Below are 19096 nucleotides of genomic sequence, written 5' to 3' on the forward strand. Positions count from 1 at the left end.
GTTGAAGTTGAAGCATTTTGAGGCAAAATCTTTTTTACAAGCCTTGTGAGATACGTGGATGTGAGTTGCACTTGGGCCATTTTTAATAAATTAAATAAAGCATAGAAGTAGTGAGAATTACCAAGCTCTGTGGTTCATCATGAGGCTCGGAATAAAACCGAGGGCTTTTGTGCTATCCCCCATTCAACATACAAGTTGTAACTGTAAAATAATGTTACAGACTTTCCGGGTGGCTTGTAAACTGGCTCTGAAAAGCTGTTCCAAGAGAAGAGTTCCAAAACTATGTTGGAGCAATGGCACCCTCCCAAGGGGGCGGGCCTCCGGCAGCACACTGAAGGTCACTGTTCATTGGCATAGAGAAGAAGTTCCAGTGTACTTGAAAAAATCCTTCCTTATTACTTTGCCATTCTGCATACCCGGCCCCCTGCCTTTTATGACCAAACACAGTTCTGCTGTTGTTTGAATCCGTGCTTACCGTGATTCAGAAATAATTTTGAGCTATGCTTGATATGTGGAGTTTGAAGAGCAGGAGGAGGAGGAGGAGGATTTGTGTCTTTGGATGCTCTTTCAAAAAGCCCAACAGTGTTTGGAGCCAGAAGGCCTTTGTGGAAGCTAGGAATGACTGCTTACAGCAGTTTAAGTACACTGTTAGCAGAGTTTTTCCGTAAGACAGGCATGATGGGACTTCTATTTGTGGCTTATGTACCACTGAAGGAACAAATGAAAAAAAGTGAAAAAAAATGAAAAAGAAACCTAACTGACCTTCCTTCTGCCCCTCTGCTAACTTCATCATGTAGATACTTTGTGGACAAATAGGAAATGCTTGCAGTTCCACAGTAAAGACTGGTCCTGCCATTAACCTTTTTTGAATTGGTAAATGGCAGCTGCATAATTTTCGACTTTGTTTTTGGGGTTAGCGTATTGATACTGAAGTGGCCTAGCCGCTGACTGTATTTGCTATCCCTGCCATCGTTCTTCACAAATGAATTTAGTGCAGGGTCCTGAGCTGACGCCACAAAACCTGGATCTGCTAGGATGGACACCATTGTCCATATTCTGATGCGTATCACCACTTGTCTCAGAAGTTGTTGTTGCCTCTCTTCAGCTTGTTGGAATTGAGTCTTGTCTGGTTAGTGATCACCATGGTGCTTTGGGGCCTGTATAAAATGGGCTCCTGGGAGGTAGTTATTGGTGGGTGAGAAGTGAAAGGGTGTGAGAATTGAGTTTGTTCAGAAGGTTCTCCATTTATACCAGGGTTGATATGCTCTGACATAGTCTGATAGTGTCTCAGTTGTAGCCCTTACTAATGAACAACACTTGGTATGATAAACATTGGAGTAGGTTGGTTTGTTGTTTTTTAAATTGGACTAGATATTAACATTTAGATCAGTTCAACAAACTTTTTTTTTTAAATTTTCAGCCAACTTATTAAAGCATCTACTTGATGTGACTTGATGTATACTGAGCAGGAAGAGAGTCTCTGCTCTCATGCTGCTAAAATTTGAATATTCAATTTAACAAATATAGTTTGTGCCAACTGTGTGCAGGGCCTAGCCTTAGAGGCAGAAAAAGCACTGCCTTTGAGGAGCTTACATTCTGTGTGGGGCAAGGGGGATGGAGACCCCACCTTCCCAAAGCATATAGGGTAATGAGGTGGGATAGCCACATGGAGACCTCCAGAGGAGTGTGTGCTGGGCAAGGAAAGCATGGAAATGGGCGCTGGGATGCTGAATCTGAGGGAACATTTGGAATGGGGGGAGACCAGTTAGCAGGTCCTTGTGGTAGTCCACGCAAGAGGTGCTGAGGGCCTGAGTGAGGTTAGTTGATGACTCTGAATCGAGGAAGGGGATTTAGGCAGACATGTGGTGGGGGTAGAGGGGTCAAGATCAGGCAACTGTTTGGATGTGGGGTGAGGAGGAGTGTAGGTCAGAAACGGTTCCGGGATTGTGAACCTGCCTGACTTGGAGGGGAGATTATGCCTTCAGCAGAAAGAGAGAAGCTCGGAAGAGCAGTAGATTTGAAGGGAAAGAGAGTGAGGACCGTTTTGGAGATGCCAGGTTCAAGATGGCTATAGAATATCTGTTTTGAAATGTCAAATAGGTATTTGGTGATGAGAGACTGAAGCTCGGGAAAGAAGCTAGGGCTGAATCAATTGATCATTGGACTCATTGGTGCCGAGGAGGCCACCAAAAGAAAGTGTAGGGTGAGAAGATAGCCTGGGTCAGAGCTTTGGGTTGGGATACGCTCAAAGTGTGTGTGAGATGAGGACACAAAGGCGCCAAGAACAGGCAGCTTTTTGTGGGGAGATTTATAAGAGGACTTTTCTTTTGTTTCACAGATAGTGCAGAAAATAGAATAGACTCATAGGAGCCTGTAAATCAATTCAGAAAAGACAGATCACAGAATGGCCTATAAACAATCAATACAAGTGTTGTCTCAGGCTATCTTCCTTTTTTGGATAGTCCCAAAGTCTTCCAGATATAGTTGGTGTGGTTTGGACTCCTTTGAAAGGTGGCCAGCCTGACCTCCGAACAGAGGTCGCAATCCTCCCCAGCCTCCCAGCACTGGCCTGTAGCTGGCTGTGGTCCAAGATGTCACCCATGAAGTAATACATCTGGGACTCGAACCAGGCTTTTAGCTCTACACAGAGGACTCTTTCTACTCCACAACATCACTTCGCCATTCACAGTGAGTATGGACTTCTGTGAAGTTTTGAAAGGCAGAAGGAGGATCCTTAGGTGGAAACTTCAGGAAAAATGCCATCGTAAGGAATACTTTCTGTGTAAAGACTTTGGGGTGTGTGTGTGTGTGTGTGTGTGTGTGTGTGTGTGTGTGTGTGTGTGGTACAGTGAAGCTACATGGCTCCAGGAATTGTTTAGTGCAGCTCAAATCACCTTGACAGTTTGAGTCTTTGGTTCTAGAGACTTCAGTGGATTGCTCTAATTGGTGCTCATCCTTCCAATGAAACTGCTCTGTCTGGGGTTAACCAGTCATCTTTCTTTTTTAGAAAATGAGTTTTATTGATGTCTTTTTTTTATTGCCCATACTTCCTGTTGTCTTAGCTCTGGATCCCCTGCTCAGTAGACTCTAATGTCTCCATACTCCTTCTGGGGTCACATAGAAACCTCTGTTTGGCCTTTAAACCTTTTCACAGCCTGGGCCTACCCTAACTTGTAGGTTACTTCATTTGCTCTTTTGTGTAGCCCAAGGCTTCTTCACCTTTTCTGTGTAATGGACCCCTTGGGTAGTCTGGGGAAACCTGAGCCTCCTCACAAAGGTTCTTAAGTGCCTCATAAAATATGCAAGATTACATGAAAACAGGGGCAGCTAGGTGGTGCAGTGGGTAGAGCACCGGCCCTGGAGTCAGGAGCACCTGAGTTCAAATCCTGCCTCAGACACTTAACACTTACTAGCTGTGTGACCCTGAGCAAGTCACTTAACCCCAATTGCCTCACTAAAAAAAAAAAGAAGAACAAGATTAAATGAAAATAGTTTGCCTTGAAATAATTATTAAAATATTTTTAAAAATAAGTTCTTGGATTGTATGTCAAGAGACCCTGGTCTAGTTAATAGCTCTCTTTCTATTCTCCAGCTGAATTCTGTCTCTGGCCTTTTGTAGGCTGTGCCCTATGGTTGGGAAGCTCTCCTCCCTCCTCCCTTCCACTCCTTACAGTCCTTCCTGTCCAACACTTCTCCATGAGGCTTTCTCCATCCTCCTTCCACCCCAGCAACCTGTGCCTTCTGCCCACATTACTTTTCACGTTTTGAGCATGTGGATACTTCCTTTGGTCTTCTTGGGTGTATCGTTCCCTCTGTGGAGAGAATAAGTTTCCTGAGAGCAGGCATCATTTCCCTTTTTGTCTCTGTGTCCTCAGCTATGCAGTGCTTAGTACACGGCCACTCAGGATATGCTTAGAGATTGATAGGTCTAGAGGTCTTTGGTTTGTCCCTTCTGGCTCATTCTGCTCTACTTAATTGGAAAACGCACTGGCGGAAGCGTCTTTGAATTGGCCCAGGCCCTAGGGATATAAATGTGTTTGTATAATTTGATTTTGACTAGGAAAATTTCCACAGGACTTGTTAAGACTTGAACTCTTATCATACCTTAAAGAAAGGGGGGAATGAACTTTGTTAGTTCCAGTTCAATAATAATGGAATGTAACTTTTTCTTAATTCAGAATAAGCTTGTCTCATACTTGCTGAACCACTTAACTTCAGTTCTGCATAGAGAATTTAAAAATCGGAATGAGGTATATGGATGTTGTTCATCTCATTTAATGGAAGTGGCCTAAGTAGAGTCAAGAATACTTGGGATCAAGACCCACCTTGGAAGCTGCTTCTTACTTGTGTGATCTCAGGAAAGCCATTTCACTTAAGCCTTATTTTCTGATCTGTGAGATGGGGGTATTTCTTTAGGGAATCCCAGCATTTGAAAGCTGGAGGGAGCAGGTCTTCTGCAGAGGCTGTCTTGTCCACCCTGTCCATGTAGGAAAGATCCTCCTGGTGCCCTCTCTAGATAATAAGAGGTTCTAGAGCCCCTACAGCTAACAGTGGCCCTCATCATCAGGAAGCTTCTCCTTCCATCCAGGCTCAGCTATACGTGCCCTTTTCCTTCAACAGACCTTCATTTGACAAGGTCCATCAATGTCCTCTGGACTCTGTCCAGTTTATTAATGTCCTTACATTGTGACGCCTTGAAGTAAACCTGGAACTCCTGGTGATGTCTGAAAGCAGACTGCAGTGGTGCTCTCACCTCCCTATTCTGGAAGTTGGGTCCTCCTTATTACAGTCTAAGAGCAAGTCACTGCTTGACTTACATTGAACTTGGTCTCCTCAGACCTACAGATCTTTTTCAGAACTGTTGTCTAACAGGCCTCCAGCCTTGATTTGTGTGTACCCAAATGCAAGACATTACATTTATCCCTCTTGAGTTGCAGTGGTACCAGCCCCTCCCAGAGTTGTGGTGAGGAAAACATTTTGTAGGTCTTGAGGGTTTCTAGAATTGTGGTTTGCCGTCATTGCTGTGGAGTACAGAGCTATGTGAATGCCATGATGGATGATGGTGTAATGGATGCTTTTAGGAAAACCAGTGGAAAGGTGTTTCTAACAGGCCCTCAGTCAAGAAGTTCCTGTGGGATTTGTTCAGACTCCAAGGGATCAGTGATTTCATGGAGGTGGATGGCCCCTCTTGGTAAAAAAAACCCCATGTCATCCCCTCTGCCTTCTTGGCTATTCTTATCCCTGGTAGAATGGTGCCAGGTCATGAGAGTGTCCATGTACAGAAATTATATTCTCAGATATTGCTAGTTCCTTTACAAATAGATTTATTTTTCCTTTGAGTGCTCACCTTGTTCCTTATCTGTGTTTTGCTCTCTTTTGAGATTTCTATTTACAGGTCCTCTCTTCCATTGCTGCCCCTGACCCATCCTGGCTGCATTTTAGAGAACTAGTACACGTAGACATATTTTACACCAACATAATTTGACTGACTTGAAATTTGAGTTTGCACCATTCCTTCTACCCGCTGTGTACTTTTATATTTAAAACACAGAAATGATGTGCTCTAAGATACTGGATCTCTTTCCAGTAGCTGTTCTGAGCGCAAGTGTTATGGGCCAATTGCCTCTAAGCGTTTGGTCTTTCTGATAAATTGAGATCCAAAGACTCTTCTGTGAGTTACATAGCAAACTGCCTTACCCCTGTTACCCCCACCCCCACCCCCCACCCCTGAAGTGTTAGCTAGAAATCCAAAATCATGTGAGTTAGAAACGTTAGGCTAGTTTCTTAGCCATAGAATTAGTACTTTTTAATGACATTAGGATTATTCTTGGCCATTTCCTTTGGCTATGCTTTTCCATGTCTGGTCTGCAGCTTCAAAGGTTAATCATCAAAGAAGTGGTTGGTAAATGTTTAATATTTATTGTGCATTGGAGAGTACTGAAGATTTGCCCAAAAGACCATAAAGATTAATGGTAGCCACAGTGCATTTACAGGATATTTAAGAATTGTAGGGTGTTTCTGTCATGTCCTCGTTTGACTTTTAAAGGTTTTATTATCATTCTATTTGGTTAGATATCAGTTTCAGTGAAAACATGCCTCATTCCTGAAACTCCATAATCTTGAGAAAATTTCCAAAGTTTTTGTCGTTTTTAGTGGCAGACAGCATATGCAAGAGAAGGATGCTGGCCATGGAGTCAGGTGCCCCAGGTTCACTAGCTGTGTTGTTATGGGCAAGTAGAACAGAAGTGACAGTACTCGCATTCAGCCCCTCCCCGGGTGGTTGTGAGATCTATTCAGTGTTGTTTGTAATGGCAAGTGGGACCTTGGTCTCACAGGTCACCAGCATGGGTGGTTTAGGGCTGCATAAGTTGCAGCACACATGCTTCTTGGCCACTCAGTGGTCCTCTGTCCCATACCCGTCCTATAGGGAATTGGCGTGGTGTTTACAAAGGATATAGAGGCCTGTGATTATCCTCAAATTGTTGGATGTGGAATACGAGGAAAATGACTTTTCTCTTTGGTTCCAGATCATGACGTAGTGTGTTGGTAGCTGTTGGTATTAGTGAAATGAGAATCTTAAATGCATCAACCTTATTCAGAATTAAATTCACTCCTTTCACTCAAAAGATTCATTTTTGGGAAGCCTCAAAACTTCAAAAAATTGATTTTGGATAATAATGGGAAGCTGACAAAGAGCAGTCTTTGAGGCAAAGTCATAGGAGAGTTTTCTATCCTCATTTTACCAAAGAGAAAATGGGGGATCGAGAAAGTAAAAGACTTGCTTATGGGCTCTCCGAGTGCCAGAGCAGAGATCTGGGAAAATATTGTACTGTGAGTAGCCCAGTCTGTTTTTATCAAATATAGCCAAGTTGAAATTGCCAGAGTTCTGTTTTACCACAGAATGTTTTCATTTTTCTCCATTCTTATAATAAGAGCCAGAGTTTATTAGTGAAATGTTTGCCTTTTAAAGGAAGTGTACAAAGTGTCTTGTCCACATACCAGCTGTATTAATGCTAAGGTACATAAAACTTAATGACTGGACAAAACTAAGAAGCTTAATCTTAATGAAACATTTACTAAATTAACTAGTTGGTATTGCCACCTCTCATCCTTAATTGGTGATTATGATCTGAATCCCAACTTAGAGTCTTAGATCCCCAAATCCTTTAGCCGTTTGTTAGCAGAGGCTTTGCTTTTTTTCTTTACCCAGGTAAAGAAATGAAACCTCTCTGATGGCTCATTAACTTGAAAAATACTTGAAAGTGTTTCTAGCAAGTTTTGTCTGGGAACAGGTAGTCTTAATTCCCTTAAGCATTTCTCCCAATACTATATTAAGCATTTTTGCTATAGCCTCAGAGTTCAAGGTCTTGACACAGGCAGAACTTGGTATTAACAAACAGCATAAATTTTTCATTGCTGAAGGATGTTTACTTAAAAACCGAACCTGTATCTAGAAAGGAAGTCTTAGAACAATACTATCTTCTTTTTGGTTTAATAATAATAAAACACACGTATACAAAACCAAACCAGGATCCAAAAAAAAAAATCTTGTAAAGGAGGAGGCGTGTTAAAATAATTAAACCTTTTTTCTGTCTTGAAAAACATACAAACCTCTTTTTTTTTTTTTCAGACAGTCTGATAGGAAAGAATGAATATGAAGTCATGGAGGCATTTTAGGGGATAGTTCAAAATGTTGATGTAAAAAAAAAACCCTATTGGTGTTAAAATTCTTTTTTAATAGAGTTTTAAAAAATGAGTATATGTGTCCCACAGATGTGCACATAAAGCAACAACCATCAAATCCACTGATCCACTAAGTGTCCAGGATAGCTATTATGTGGCTCCCAAAGCCTTCTCTTTTTCAGGCCAAATATCCCCCGTTCTTTGAACCCCTTATGATCTTATCTGATCCTTCCTCGTGCCTGTTTGTCCTCTGCTCCTTGTCATTGAGCTTATGCCACTGATGAATGGAAATTGGCTAACTCGATCTACTCTTACTCCAAGTTTATATGTTGAGGTAGCTTTATGATTAAAATGACTACACTAAATATTCAACAACATTAAGTAAATATTTGTGAAGTGCCTAAAGAAAGCACTCGGATAAATAAACAGTGCTTCCCTTAAAAAGACTACACTTTAGTTAGGGGAGATGGAATAAATAAATATACACATAGATAAAGGTAATACAATTTGGCAGAGAGGTGCATATTAAAACAGAGTACCTGAGGTCTCATGGAGGGCTACATGGAAGAGGCGCTTGTAGACAAAGGGGAAAAGCCAGTGGATAAATAGCTTCTCTCTTGAAGAAGGGGGAAGTAACAGTCTCCAGTATGATACACTTATGTCAGGCTTAGTAGATATTTTATGGTCCTGCCAATTAATTTACAAAGATGTGAGAGTCTTGCAGTTAGAATCCATTATTGAATTTTAATCTTAGATATGCCATTAGAGATATCTCTAAGGCAATAATAATTGCATACTTGGTCAATGAGTTTATATAACTTAACATTTTAATTCTTTTTTTTTTTAACAAAGAGGTAAAATTAAGTTCATGGAAAATCCATTAATCTTTGGCAAACGAAAGGTCAGGCTTTTTAAAAATTGAGATTTTACTCCTAAATCGCAGTTCACTCCAGGGTCAGATTTGCAAGGCAGTAGCGATAGCCAGGATTATAGACTGTGAGAGCTAGAAGGGCTGTAGGATCTCACCAGGTCCACACCCCTCATTTTACTGAGGAGGAAGCAGGCCAGACAAATGGGATGAGTTTCCCAGAGTCACCCAGCTCACCCAGGTCACCCAGGCAGAGCCTGGACTGGAAGCCCCAGGTTTGGATTGCGCATAGAGTGTTCTTTTCTCTTTTCCATTGCTGCCCCTGACCCATCCTGGCTGCATGCCCTGGGTCCACTCCCTCAGACAGAGCAGTTTCTGATGGATGTCACTGGAGAGAATTTCCTTACCTGGAGTTCTACCCAGGTGAAATTTCAGATTTGAACCACTCCCTTCCCCCATACTAGCCATGTGCTATTACTTTGGGGCTTTGAGCTCCTTCCGAAGCCTTAATATGAGACTATATTCCTGTTTCCCCCCCAACCCAGGGATCTGCTCTTGAATGGGTTTCCCTCTTCTGATGTCATTGGAGGATCGGAGGTAAGGGGCAAAGCTGTTTCAGTTTTGGCTCCACCCCCACCCTGCCACCCCTGTAGTCCCTATATGTACAGGCTAGAAGAAACCTGAGAGTAGCCTGGGTACAGGAGAAGAAGGGAGAACAGATTTAAGGGGAAAACTAAACATCAGACTGCTCTCGAATCAGACCGTCAGGCAGTTAGATGTTTTGTTTTTAGCTTTGCTTTGAGAGACAAGGTGCCCAAATAGACATCTAAGAGGTCCAGGTTTTCTTTTTTAAATTTTGAAGGAAAAATGTTTGGTAAGAAACAGAATTGAGTTGTAAAACATTTAACTATTTTCTGACCCACAGTTTGTGCTCGTTTTCTTTCACACCATGTATAGTTGTGTGGTGTTGAAACCTCTTTCTCTGATTAATTTCAGTACTCATCTGAGGAGCTGAACAAAAGTGGCAGCTTGTTCCCTTTCGAAATCAATGGTAAGTTCTTCTAAAAGCCCTGGCTGCGAGACACTGAGGTAATTGGGGCGCTCAGCAGCCTTTCTGTTGCAAATCAGGTGAAATGGGGGCTGGGACCTGCTGCTGTAGAGCCTGCTGGTCTGAGCTGGCCTTGGGACAATACCTCGAATCACTGGTTATTAGTTTTCTGCTTGTGATCTGCTTTGCATAGTAAAAGCTCTTGTAAGATGTTTTTGTTCAATATCATTTGGTATGTCTAAATGCTCTCTTCACATCCCCATCCCCTTTCTCTCGAGGTAGCTGTTAGGAAAATGACAAGCATGACTTGCATCTTTGGGTGCTGCCGTGTGGCAGAGGGTACCTTTTAGCAGACTCTCTTGAAAAAATCTGATTTCAAAAGACGTAAGAATGAGGGAAATACTTGGGAAAGAAAATTAGGTTTATTTTTAAATGAAAGGAGCAGAAATCCTACTGTTTAAAATGTTTGTATGAATGCTAGCTGGAGAAAATTGAAATACTTGGTTAGTCTTGCACCTTGATGGCCAGGCACATAGAAGCATGGGTAGCTCCAGGAGAAGGAGCCCATTGTGTCATCTTGTACACAGAAAACAAAGTACATGTTTTGCTTACGTTAGAATTCTTAGGTAACCTGAGAATTTCTCAGTATCTCAGTTATTTCATTTTGCCTAATTTAGAGGACAAGAGACATCTACCTGACTCTCAGTGCTTGAAAGTCGTCAGTTTTGTAGCCAGGCTTGAAAAGCTGTTTAGCATGAGAGGGCTTTTCCTTTTCCTTTTTATCTTAGCTTTGTCCATTTTTTTGGCTCATCATTATGCAGTGTTTAAAAACAGTTGTAGATTGCGCTGAGTGTAGTTGGAGAAAGCAGTTAGCTATAGGAGTCTGAGGTTTGGCTAATGGTTTTAATGCCTCCCTAGCCCCTGCTGCCAAGGCAGATGATGCTTCTGAAGTTCTTAAAGCTTTGTCTGATATTTATGAGAAATACTAGAGCTAAGAAGTAAAAGCTTTGTCTAAACCACTAAAAACTATAATAAAAATGAGGGAATTATTTTTACTTTTGAGTACATTATGTGATATAACAATGTTAAGATGGACATATCATCGGTATTAAAGTTTTAGCTTTCTTTAAGAATGGAAAATAATATTGTTACCTGCCACAATATAACATGCTAGTAAGTATAAATACTTGTTCAAAGATAATAAAAATATTTGATGTGTAAGAGTAATAAAAAAGGGATAATACAGTAAAATCGAACAAAAAAGGAATATATTTTAGATATCTTAGTTTGTTTGTATAATTGTTAGTTTAATGAGGAGAAATACAAGTTGCCCTTCATATCCTTATAAATTATGATAGACCTAATAAGAGCAGACCTATCTAGCATTTTCATGAAATTTTTATTATGTGTTGTAGTCAGTCACTTTCAGCATCTGAATGAAATCCTACAGAGTTCTGGGGAGAGAGCCCTGGAACTGGATTAAGAATATATGTTTTAATCCTAGCTCTGGAGAGTTATTGCCTCTGTGACCTTGGGCAGGTTTCTAGGTTTCAGTCTCCTCCTCTCTAAAATAAGTGGATGGCCTCAGAGGTTCTGTGTAGCTGTAAATCTATGATCTGTAACTGTTTAAGATATCTAAACTATCTCATGCAAAATAATTTTCATTTGAAGTAGACTGGTTAAAAAATAATAGGTCTTTATTGCAGGTAACTGAAAGTAGGATTGGTTTCATTTCATGGAGCTATTAAAAAACAGATTAATCAGTTCCTAGAGTTCTGACCTAAATAGACAGGAAATATCTTATTTTGGAATATATGTCTTAGTATTTTTAGTAGTAAAAATGCTGTCTTGATAGCTAAAGCTACTAAGAATTAGCCTGAGTCACCTTCTGAAAGATTGTGGTTAAATGTAGGTGGGCTAAATGTCTTTTCTGAAGTATTTTTATAGATCCATGATTGCTTACATCCATGTAAACATACATAGGCTTTTTCCTGGTACCTAATGTAGTAAGTTCAGTTCAAAATGGGAATTCCAATGAATAATTGAAAACTAATGGGCAGGAGAAGCTAGGTTGCTATTAGCTCTTTCACTTTCAGATTTAGTGCCCAAAGGTCTGGCCTTGTGTTGGTCTGTTGTTGAATTCATTTTGCAATGGCAGCTTTGCGCTTGTTTCCTGCTAATTGGCTTTTTCCCCTTGTCCCTCTTCCTTGCTGATCTCTGTCCTTCCCTGTTTCCTTCAGTAGAAGAAAATCCTTGGAAAGTGTTGAATGGAGGCTGTCCAATCCGAACTGAAGTGACCAAGGTTTCAGCTTTCCCTTTCCCATCATGCCCATTTAGTTCAGCAAACATGTGTCTCCAGTGGCAGAAAGAATCCCCCAGCCCTTCGATGGTGTCAGGATGGATCAGTGAACTCAACCTGAATGAAAACTCTGGGCAGCCGCTGGCCCCGCCTCCCAAGCGACACTGTCGATCCCTGTCAGAGCCCGATGAGCTGGCTCGCTGCCGGTCACCATGGAAACCTGGCAGTTCCAAGGTCTGGACTCCCGTCTCCAAGAGACGATGCAACAGTGGCGGCAGTGCCACCTTGCAGCGCTGCAACAGTGGTGGCAGTGCCACCCTGCAGAGAAGCACCAGCATCAGCCTGCCTCAGAGTGTCCTGTCACTCCAGAATGTGTTCCCCGTCACCGGCTTCCACACGTCTCCGGTGCCCAGGCCTTCCTCGGCCAGCAGCGGCTTTGTGGACAGCAGCGAGGGCAGCACCAGTTCTAGCATCCGCTGGAATTCTGCCGGACCTTGTGATTTTAACCCCAGGCGTCGCCTCTCTCTCTCCCAGGAGCACATTCCCGAGGCGGGGAACCTCTTGCCTTCAGCTAATAGCACTCCCACGTCCACACCAGAGCTTAGCCGGCGCCAAGGCTTGTTGAGATGCCGCTCGCAGCCTTGTGTACTGAATGAAAAGAAAAGCCGGCTAAAGCGCAGACGAGAGGAAGACGTGCGATGGAATCGCCCATCTTTAGACTTTTTAAAAATGACACGGGTGAGATTTTTACTTTCTTCAGTAGGTCTTGAAAACCCTTCTGGTGTGGGATGTCATTTCGCCTCCACAGAGGGTGATGTAAAGAGGGTGAGCTCTGTAGTAGGGGGGCTATCTGACTTAGTTCTTGGGGCGTAAAACTTTGGAGGGTCCGTTCTCTGAGTGATCTGTTTGATCTTTCTCTTTTGTAGCAGATCCTTGTTTAGTGCTTCAGTTGTGTAGAGGGCCCAGATGTTGCAATCCTTTCGTTTTAGGATGTTCACCGGTAGTGGTTGTGTGACGCTAGATTTTGTCAGGTTTTACAGTCTAAGTGCAGGAAGGTCTTAGCCTTCCCTTCTCTCACATGTCCCCGCTGACATTTAAAAAAAAAAAGTCAATGAAAGATGAAGGTGGTAGGCTGTTTTCTGTTCCTTCACTCACTTCCATCCTTAGGATCATTCTACTGGGATACATGTTTTGGAGAGTCTCAATCTTTGATTTCATTGAGGAAACTCTTGGCAACTATTTCTGCTAAAGCAGATCAGCAGCTCTCATCTTCAGAAAGTCACCTGGGACCCAGAGATGAATTTGCCCATGGAGACATAAGTAGTGTATGCCAGAGTCAGGACTTGAACCCACACCTTCTTGATTCCAAATCTGGCCCTTTACTACACCATACTGCCTATCTCTTTGAGCATCTGGTAGATGAAAACCACAATGTTTGCTGCTCTCCTGTGCCTGAATCCACACAAGTGAGTCTTAGGGCACATTCATTTAATATATGCTGCTATGCTGGTAAAAGATCTTGTTAGGCATGCTGCTCAAATAGTTGCTTATAAGAGGAAAAAACAAGAAATCCTAAATTAAACAAGATTATTTTGAAATATTTTTCATTATCTTTGTAAGTAGACAAGATTATGGTAGAAATCTTTGAAGCAAATCACCTATTTAAGGGGTTCACTTATCTTGAGTTGTTTGTTGTTCTTGTTGCTTTTGCTATATTTAGATTCTACTGAATATGCCATTGATTGGCTGTAGTTAAGTCTAAAGTATTTGCATTCCACCTGTTGATTCTGATCTTATTTGCTCTAGGAAAATACCATTGTAGGTTTGAGTAGTGTAAGTTCTTTCTTAAAAATGCTCTTTTTCTCAAAGACAAAGGTGTACTAGCCTCAAACTAGAAGGAGAGAAATAGGAATTTCTCAATTCCTCATTAGACCACAGCAGTGGTAATAGGGAATACTAACTTATGGTAAAGAAAAGAACTTTGGAAAATGACATGTTGTCTGTAATACCAACTGTTGAACTTAGCAAAAAAAAAAAAAAGCTAACCCCCAAACCCCAGAGTTTAATACTAAATGTATTTTCCAGAAGATAATGTTGAATTTCTGAATAAATTTTGAGTCTATTAGTCCACGGTGCTCTCCAGGAGCTCATCTGAAGAGGAGAGAAGTTGTACTGAGAATGCTCGTGTTTTCAACCTTTCTTTGCCTACCTGGTTTTGTCTCGCTTCATGACTGCTTGTCTTGAATGGTAAAGGAGTACGTTGGCTATCATCATTGAACACTCCCTCAGCTGCTTAGCAGTTGTCTGTTATATACAAGGTACTGTGTTGGGCACTGAGATACAGACACACATGTGAAATCGTCCTTGTCCTCAAGAAGCCTGCATTCTCCTGGAAGTGGAGAATGAAACACTGACACAGATAACTCCCAGCAGAAATCTCCTGAGGAAGGCAGCCCTGAGAGTAGGGGATCAGGAAAGGCCGAGGTGAGGACTTGTATCCCCTGGGACATGGAATGAGGCACTGAATGAGAAAGGAGGGCAAATACTATGGAAATGAAAGTTGGCTAGGGGGGTTAGAACTAGATTGGAAAGTTTAATTGTGTACATTTCTCTTACACTTTAGTTTTGTGAATTTTGAATAATAAATTTACATTTTAACAAGATTTTGCCTTCTGCCTCTGCATCTTGGTGCAACAGTTTCTAGCTGACACTTTGTAGAAGGGGCTTGGTCACCTCAGGCAGCCAGTCTTCTCTTCATTAGACTCATCTTGTGCCATCTAGTCCAAATGGTAGTATATGTATCAAGACCTCATTTTTTGGGTGATCCTAAGGATAAGATTACAAAGACAGCCCCATAGGTGCTGAACAGCAGCTGCTGAAAGTTTTTACCAAAAAAGTTCAAAAACCACCCAGCAGAGAGATGTAGAGACCAAGATGGTGGCCATGTTGAATGTTAGGGAAACATTTCAGTTTATAAAAAAATTTAAAGCCCTTTCAAATTTTCTTTGTAAGTTTGTAGTATACCTCTGAGGCTATCCTAGCTTAACATTGCTATGAGACTTTTGGGACACCCTGTCTGAACTCCTCTGTTTGGCATTTTAAAGACCTTCACAACTTGGCCCTGTCGGTACACTTGCTGCCTCTCACTCTTGATGCATGTCTTCCTTCTGCCTACGTGGCTGAACCCCATGGCTGGAATATTCCCCCTTCTCACCTCTACTTCTAGCTTGGAAACTCTCGTTTCCTTCAATTCAGCTCAAGCAATACTTGCTCTCTCAACCGTTAGTGTCCTTCACAAAACCACCTTGCTTATTCATATACATGCATGTGTTTTATGTAAATCTGTATATCTATCTGTATCAGTACACACATTCATATATATCTCCCCCATTAGAATGTAAGGAACTGTTTTATTTTTTTATGGGATCTTTAGCACTTATCACAGTGCCTGATATTGGTAGACCCTTTAAATAAATGCTTTTTAATTGATAATAGCCAGAAAATGTGATTCATGGTAGTAGAAGCTTAACTAAAAAAAGCAGGTTTCAGTCAGATTATAAACAGTCTTAAATATTTAACTTCCACAATACATCTGTTGCATAAAATGAAATATATCTGAATTGTTTGCTGAAAAGATGCTATTCCCTCCTTGGGAGGGAGCAACCTTCTGAAATACAAATAGCTCTCTATGTTAGGTATGCTGTTGCATCAAATTGTCTTCACATTCCTTACTTGGCCTTGCTTCCTGTCGGTAATTCATATAGTTTTTTTTTGGTGGTGGGGGGCGAAGGGGTTGAAATGCTTGTAGAAAGACAAGACAGCATGCTTAGGGGCAGACATGCTCTGCCTGACGACATTCTATGTATTCCTGACTTCTCTCTTGGTTGGCTTCATCTTTGTCCTTTATTTGTGCCTTGTCTACACAGTTGTTGTCTGTGAGCTCTGATGGGCAAGACCTAATTTGTGCAACATCTAGCGTTATTGAAAGACAGTAAATGTTATTTTTTTGGAATATCGATTTTATGGGGCGCGCTCTAGTGTATGAATGTGATCTTTGGAGCCCAAAAAAGAGTTCTGGCTGTAGAAATTTAAACCCTTTTCTTTGGAAAATCACGATGATTTCTTTTGCTTTTAGCACATTAAAAATGTTAATGACATTGCCAGAAAAATTCTGTGGAGTTAAATTTAGGCCGGGATCAAGTATCTAACATTTTGATTCAGAAAGATACTGTTCTCCCAAAGACGAAAATGAGTAAAAGAGCCCAGTAGTCCACACGTAACCTTAATTGTGAAGGTTTCAGTATCAATTATGCAAAGGAGCAAACGATGAATTGCTACTGGAAACCCTGATGTCTAGACTGGATAACCAAGTGTAGGAGATTAAATAGGTGTATTGAAATGTTTAGCCAAAGTGTAATGGGCTGAATTGCTGAGGCATCCATGTTCTCTAGCCCAGTTTGTTTTGTAATACATATATTATAATAAATTGAACAAGAAGTATATAAGTGCACCAAATGCAAAATGAATTATTTCCTGAAAGATTGTGATTTAAATAGAAGAGACATCTCTAAGATTCTGTGATTCTAAATTCTATGATTCTGTGTAAAAATAGCAAAAAGAAAAAAAAAGATATTTTATGTTACCTACCTGCCTGACTTTGGACTTGTTCTTTTTTGGTAATAGAAATAGAGAATAGCTCTGGCATAAGTAGGAGAATGAGGGGCCTGGGTTGGGGAGGGACATTCCTTAACGAAAGGGCTGTTGCCATGGTCCAGAGAGAAAGGACGTAGGATTTTTCAAGGGAAAAGAAAAATGGCCAAGTAACTACATTATTTCCTACTAGATCCTGTTGCTTCTTACCATCTTCCCCATCGCTCTGTCTTGTCCGTTCTTTTCTTTCCATGCAGGTAGGTAGTTAGGAGAATAACAAAGAATGATGGTTTGGCTGTACTTCAATACACAAGGCGATTTGATAGATGTTTGGGTAAAATTGGGTCTTTCTCTGTCAATCAGGGCATGTTTAGTACGTTGTTTAAGTAGACACTAGAATTCAGTCCTAACTTTCCATTCTGATCTAGGTTTGTCGAATTCTGTAAGTCAAGACATTTTGGGAACTCTTCATCTTCAGACAGGTCTGTGATCCATTGCATGGCATCTTAAATGGGGTTGTCAAGAGCAGTCATTTATATACAGTAATTTCAGAAAGTGAACTATTACTGTTTGGGGGCAGTGTCTTAGACACACAACTTAGACATTTGGTGCAATACCTACGGATTTTTATTGTGGTACTGTGGTAGTGAAACATGGTAATTAGTAAAATTCAACTTTGTTAAACAATAAAGCCAATAATAGAAATAAGGTCACCTTCACAGTGCCTCAATTTACAATGCCTTTTATACTTTATCATATTAAAAGTCTGGAATTCTAAAGAAGTTGCTTAATTTCCTTCAGGTTTTTTCCATTTGATACCATATTCTTGTATAGGATAGTTACAGATTTATATAAAAATCATAGATCTAAAAATAAGAACACATAATATGTATCTTGTGTGTGCTCCCATTTATAGTATTCTCTAGTCTGGCTTCTCTGGACTGCCACCAAATATGTATCTCCTTAGCCTAGTTCCAGTGGATCAGAAACTACGCCAATAGCTAATTTTAGAAGAAAGTTTCCAATGATTGGTTGGTGGAGTATCTTGATACCATTCATCTCCAATAACTTTTGAAGATATGCTAATTTTCAAAACAAATTCTTGTCTAAATGAATGGGACTACCCCTACTAACATAGTTTTTAGTAATAACAATAGCTAGCATTTATATAGTGCTTTAAGATTTGCCCAGTGCTTCACATATGTTCTCTCATTTGGTCCTCACAAAACCACTGAAAGGTAGATGCAGTTACTTTCTCTATTTTACAGGTGAAGAAACTGAGACTGAGAGGTGAATCGACTTGTCCAGGGTTACATACGTACATAGCAAGTTTAGTGTTACCTGATTCCCAAGGTAGTGGAAGTTTTTTGTTTTCGTTTGAAATAAAAGAATACTAGCTTGAGGACCTGGGGTTCTGCTACTTAGTTGCTTTTTGACCATGATCAAGTAGAATCCCCTCTTTAGGGACTTAGTTTCCTCTTTCCCATAATGGCAGGGTTAGACCAGACTCCCAGAGTGCCTTATAGCCCTAAATTTGTGACCTTATAATCCAAGGACGTTTGATTTTGATATTTTAAAGTATTACTTAAGTATTGGTCCTCGGGAGAAGGCATTTGTTTGAACTACTTTGATGAAAGTAGTCCTGGCAAACTTTCCCATACTTGGACAGCTTTTTGAAACCCAAAGATTCTTATTCCTGCGTGTAATAAAATTGTGTAAGTTGCTGGACTCGGAAGTGTGATGAAGAACACAAAAGCCAGATCGCTCCAGACTGCAGAGAAGGGTCCCACGGGAGCAGAGTCGTTGTATTTTGAGTCCCCACTAAATACTGAAATCCGTCTTGTTTGAGTTTCACTCATAACAGTGTTGAAGTAGAGAAATAGACCAAACACCTCTATGTAAAACCTTCATCTTAGTACAGATGTTTGTATGGGTGTGTTCACAGAGATGGTGCTCATGGTGATGGAACTCGTATCTAATTTTCTCATAGACGAGGGTCACATTGTAACTCGTTCCTCAATGAGACTGTGGGGTATAGAAAGAGTTTTGGCTATGGAGTCGTGACCTGAATGCACACTCCATCCCGCTGGTCGGCCAGCAAATCACTTAATAATTACTGAGATGGATAAAGTATTTGAAGGTTTGCCTAATGCTTTATAGTTGATCGCCTCCTCTCTGGGCCTCAGTTTTCTCATCTTTAAAAGGGGGGTGGGGTGGAGGATGACCTTAAATGCTCTCTAAGGGCCTCTTTCTATTTAAATCCTCTGAGCTTTTTATAGAAGTGACTCTTCTCTTTGGTAACCTCATATGGCCCCATGGCTTTAATTATCCTCTCTTTGCATATGACTCCCCCAGTCTATATACATGACTCTGACTTCTTCCCTGAGCCTTAGCCCAGAATTCCTAGCTGCCTGCTAGATCTGGAAGATAGGTGGCACAGTGGGCCTGGGGTCAGAAGACCTAAGTTCAAATTCCACCCCAGACACTTAGTAGCTGTGGAACAACGGGCAAGTCACTTTAACCTCTGTTTGCCTCAGTTTCCTCATCT

General features: G+C 41.1%; 1 protein-coding gene across 4 annotated transcripts in view; it reads left to right on the forward strand.

Annotated features, from left to right (window-relative positions):
* Positions 1–19096, forward strand: part of FAM53A (family with sequence similarity 53 member A) — a 112162-nt gene that overhangs the window by 33427 nt on the left and 59639 nt on the right. For 3 of the 4 annotated variants that reach the window (XM_043972782.1, XM_043972781.1, XM_043972783.1), the window contains 2 exons: positions 9548–9602; positions 11840–12636. In XM_043972782.1, coding sequence (XP_043828717.1) covers positions 9548–9602; positions 11840–12636 — 852 coding nt within the window. The remainder of the gene's footprint in view (positions 1–9547; positions 9603–11839; positions 12637–19096) is intronic. The other variant, XM_043972784.1, reaches the window with a different exon arrangement.

The sequence above is a fragment of the Dromiciops gliroides genome, chromosome 6 (assembly GCF_019393635.1).
Source record: "Dromiciops gliroides isolate mDroGli1 chromosome 6, mDroGli1.pri, whole genome shotgun sequence".
Taxonomy (NCBI): domain Eukaryota; kingdom Metazoa; phylum Chordata; class Mammalia; order Microbiotheria; family Microbiotheriidae; genus Dromiciops; species Dromiciops gliroides.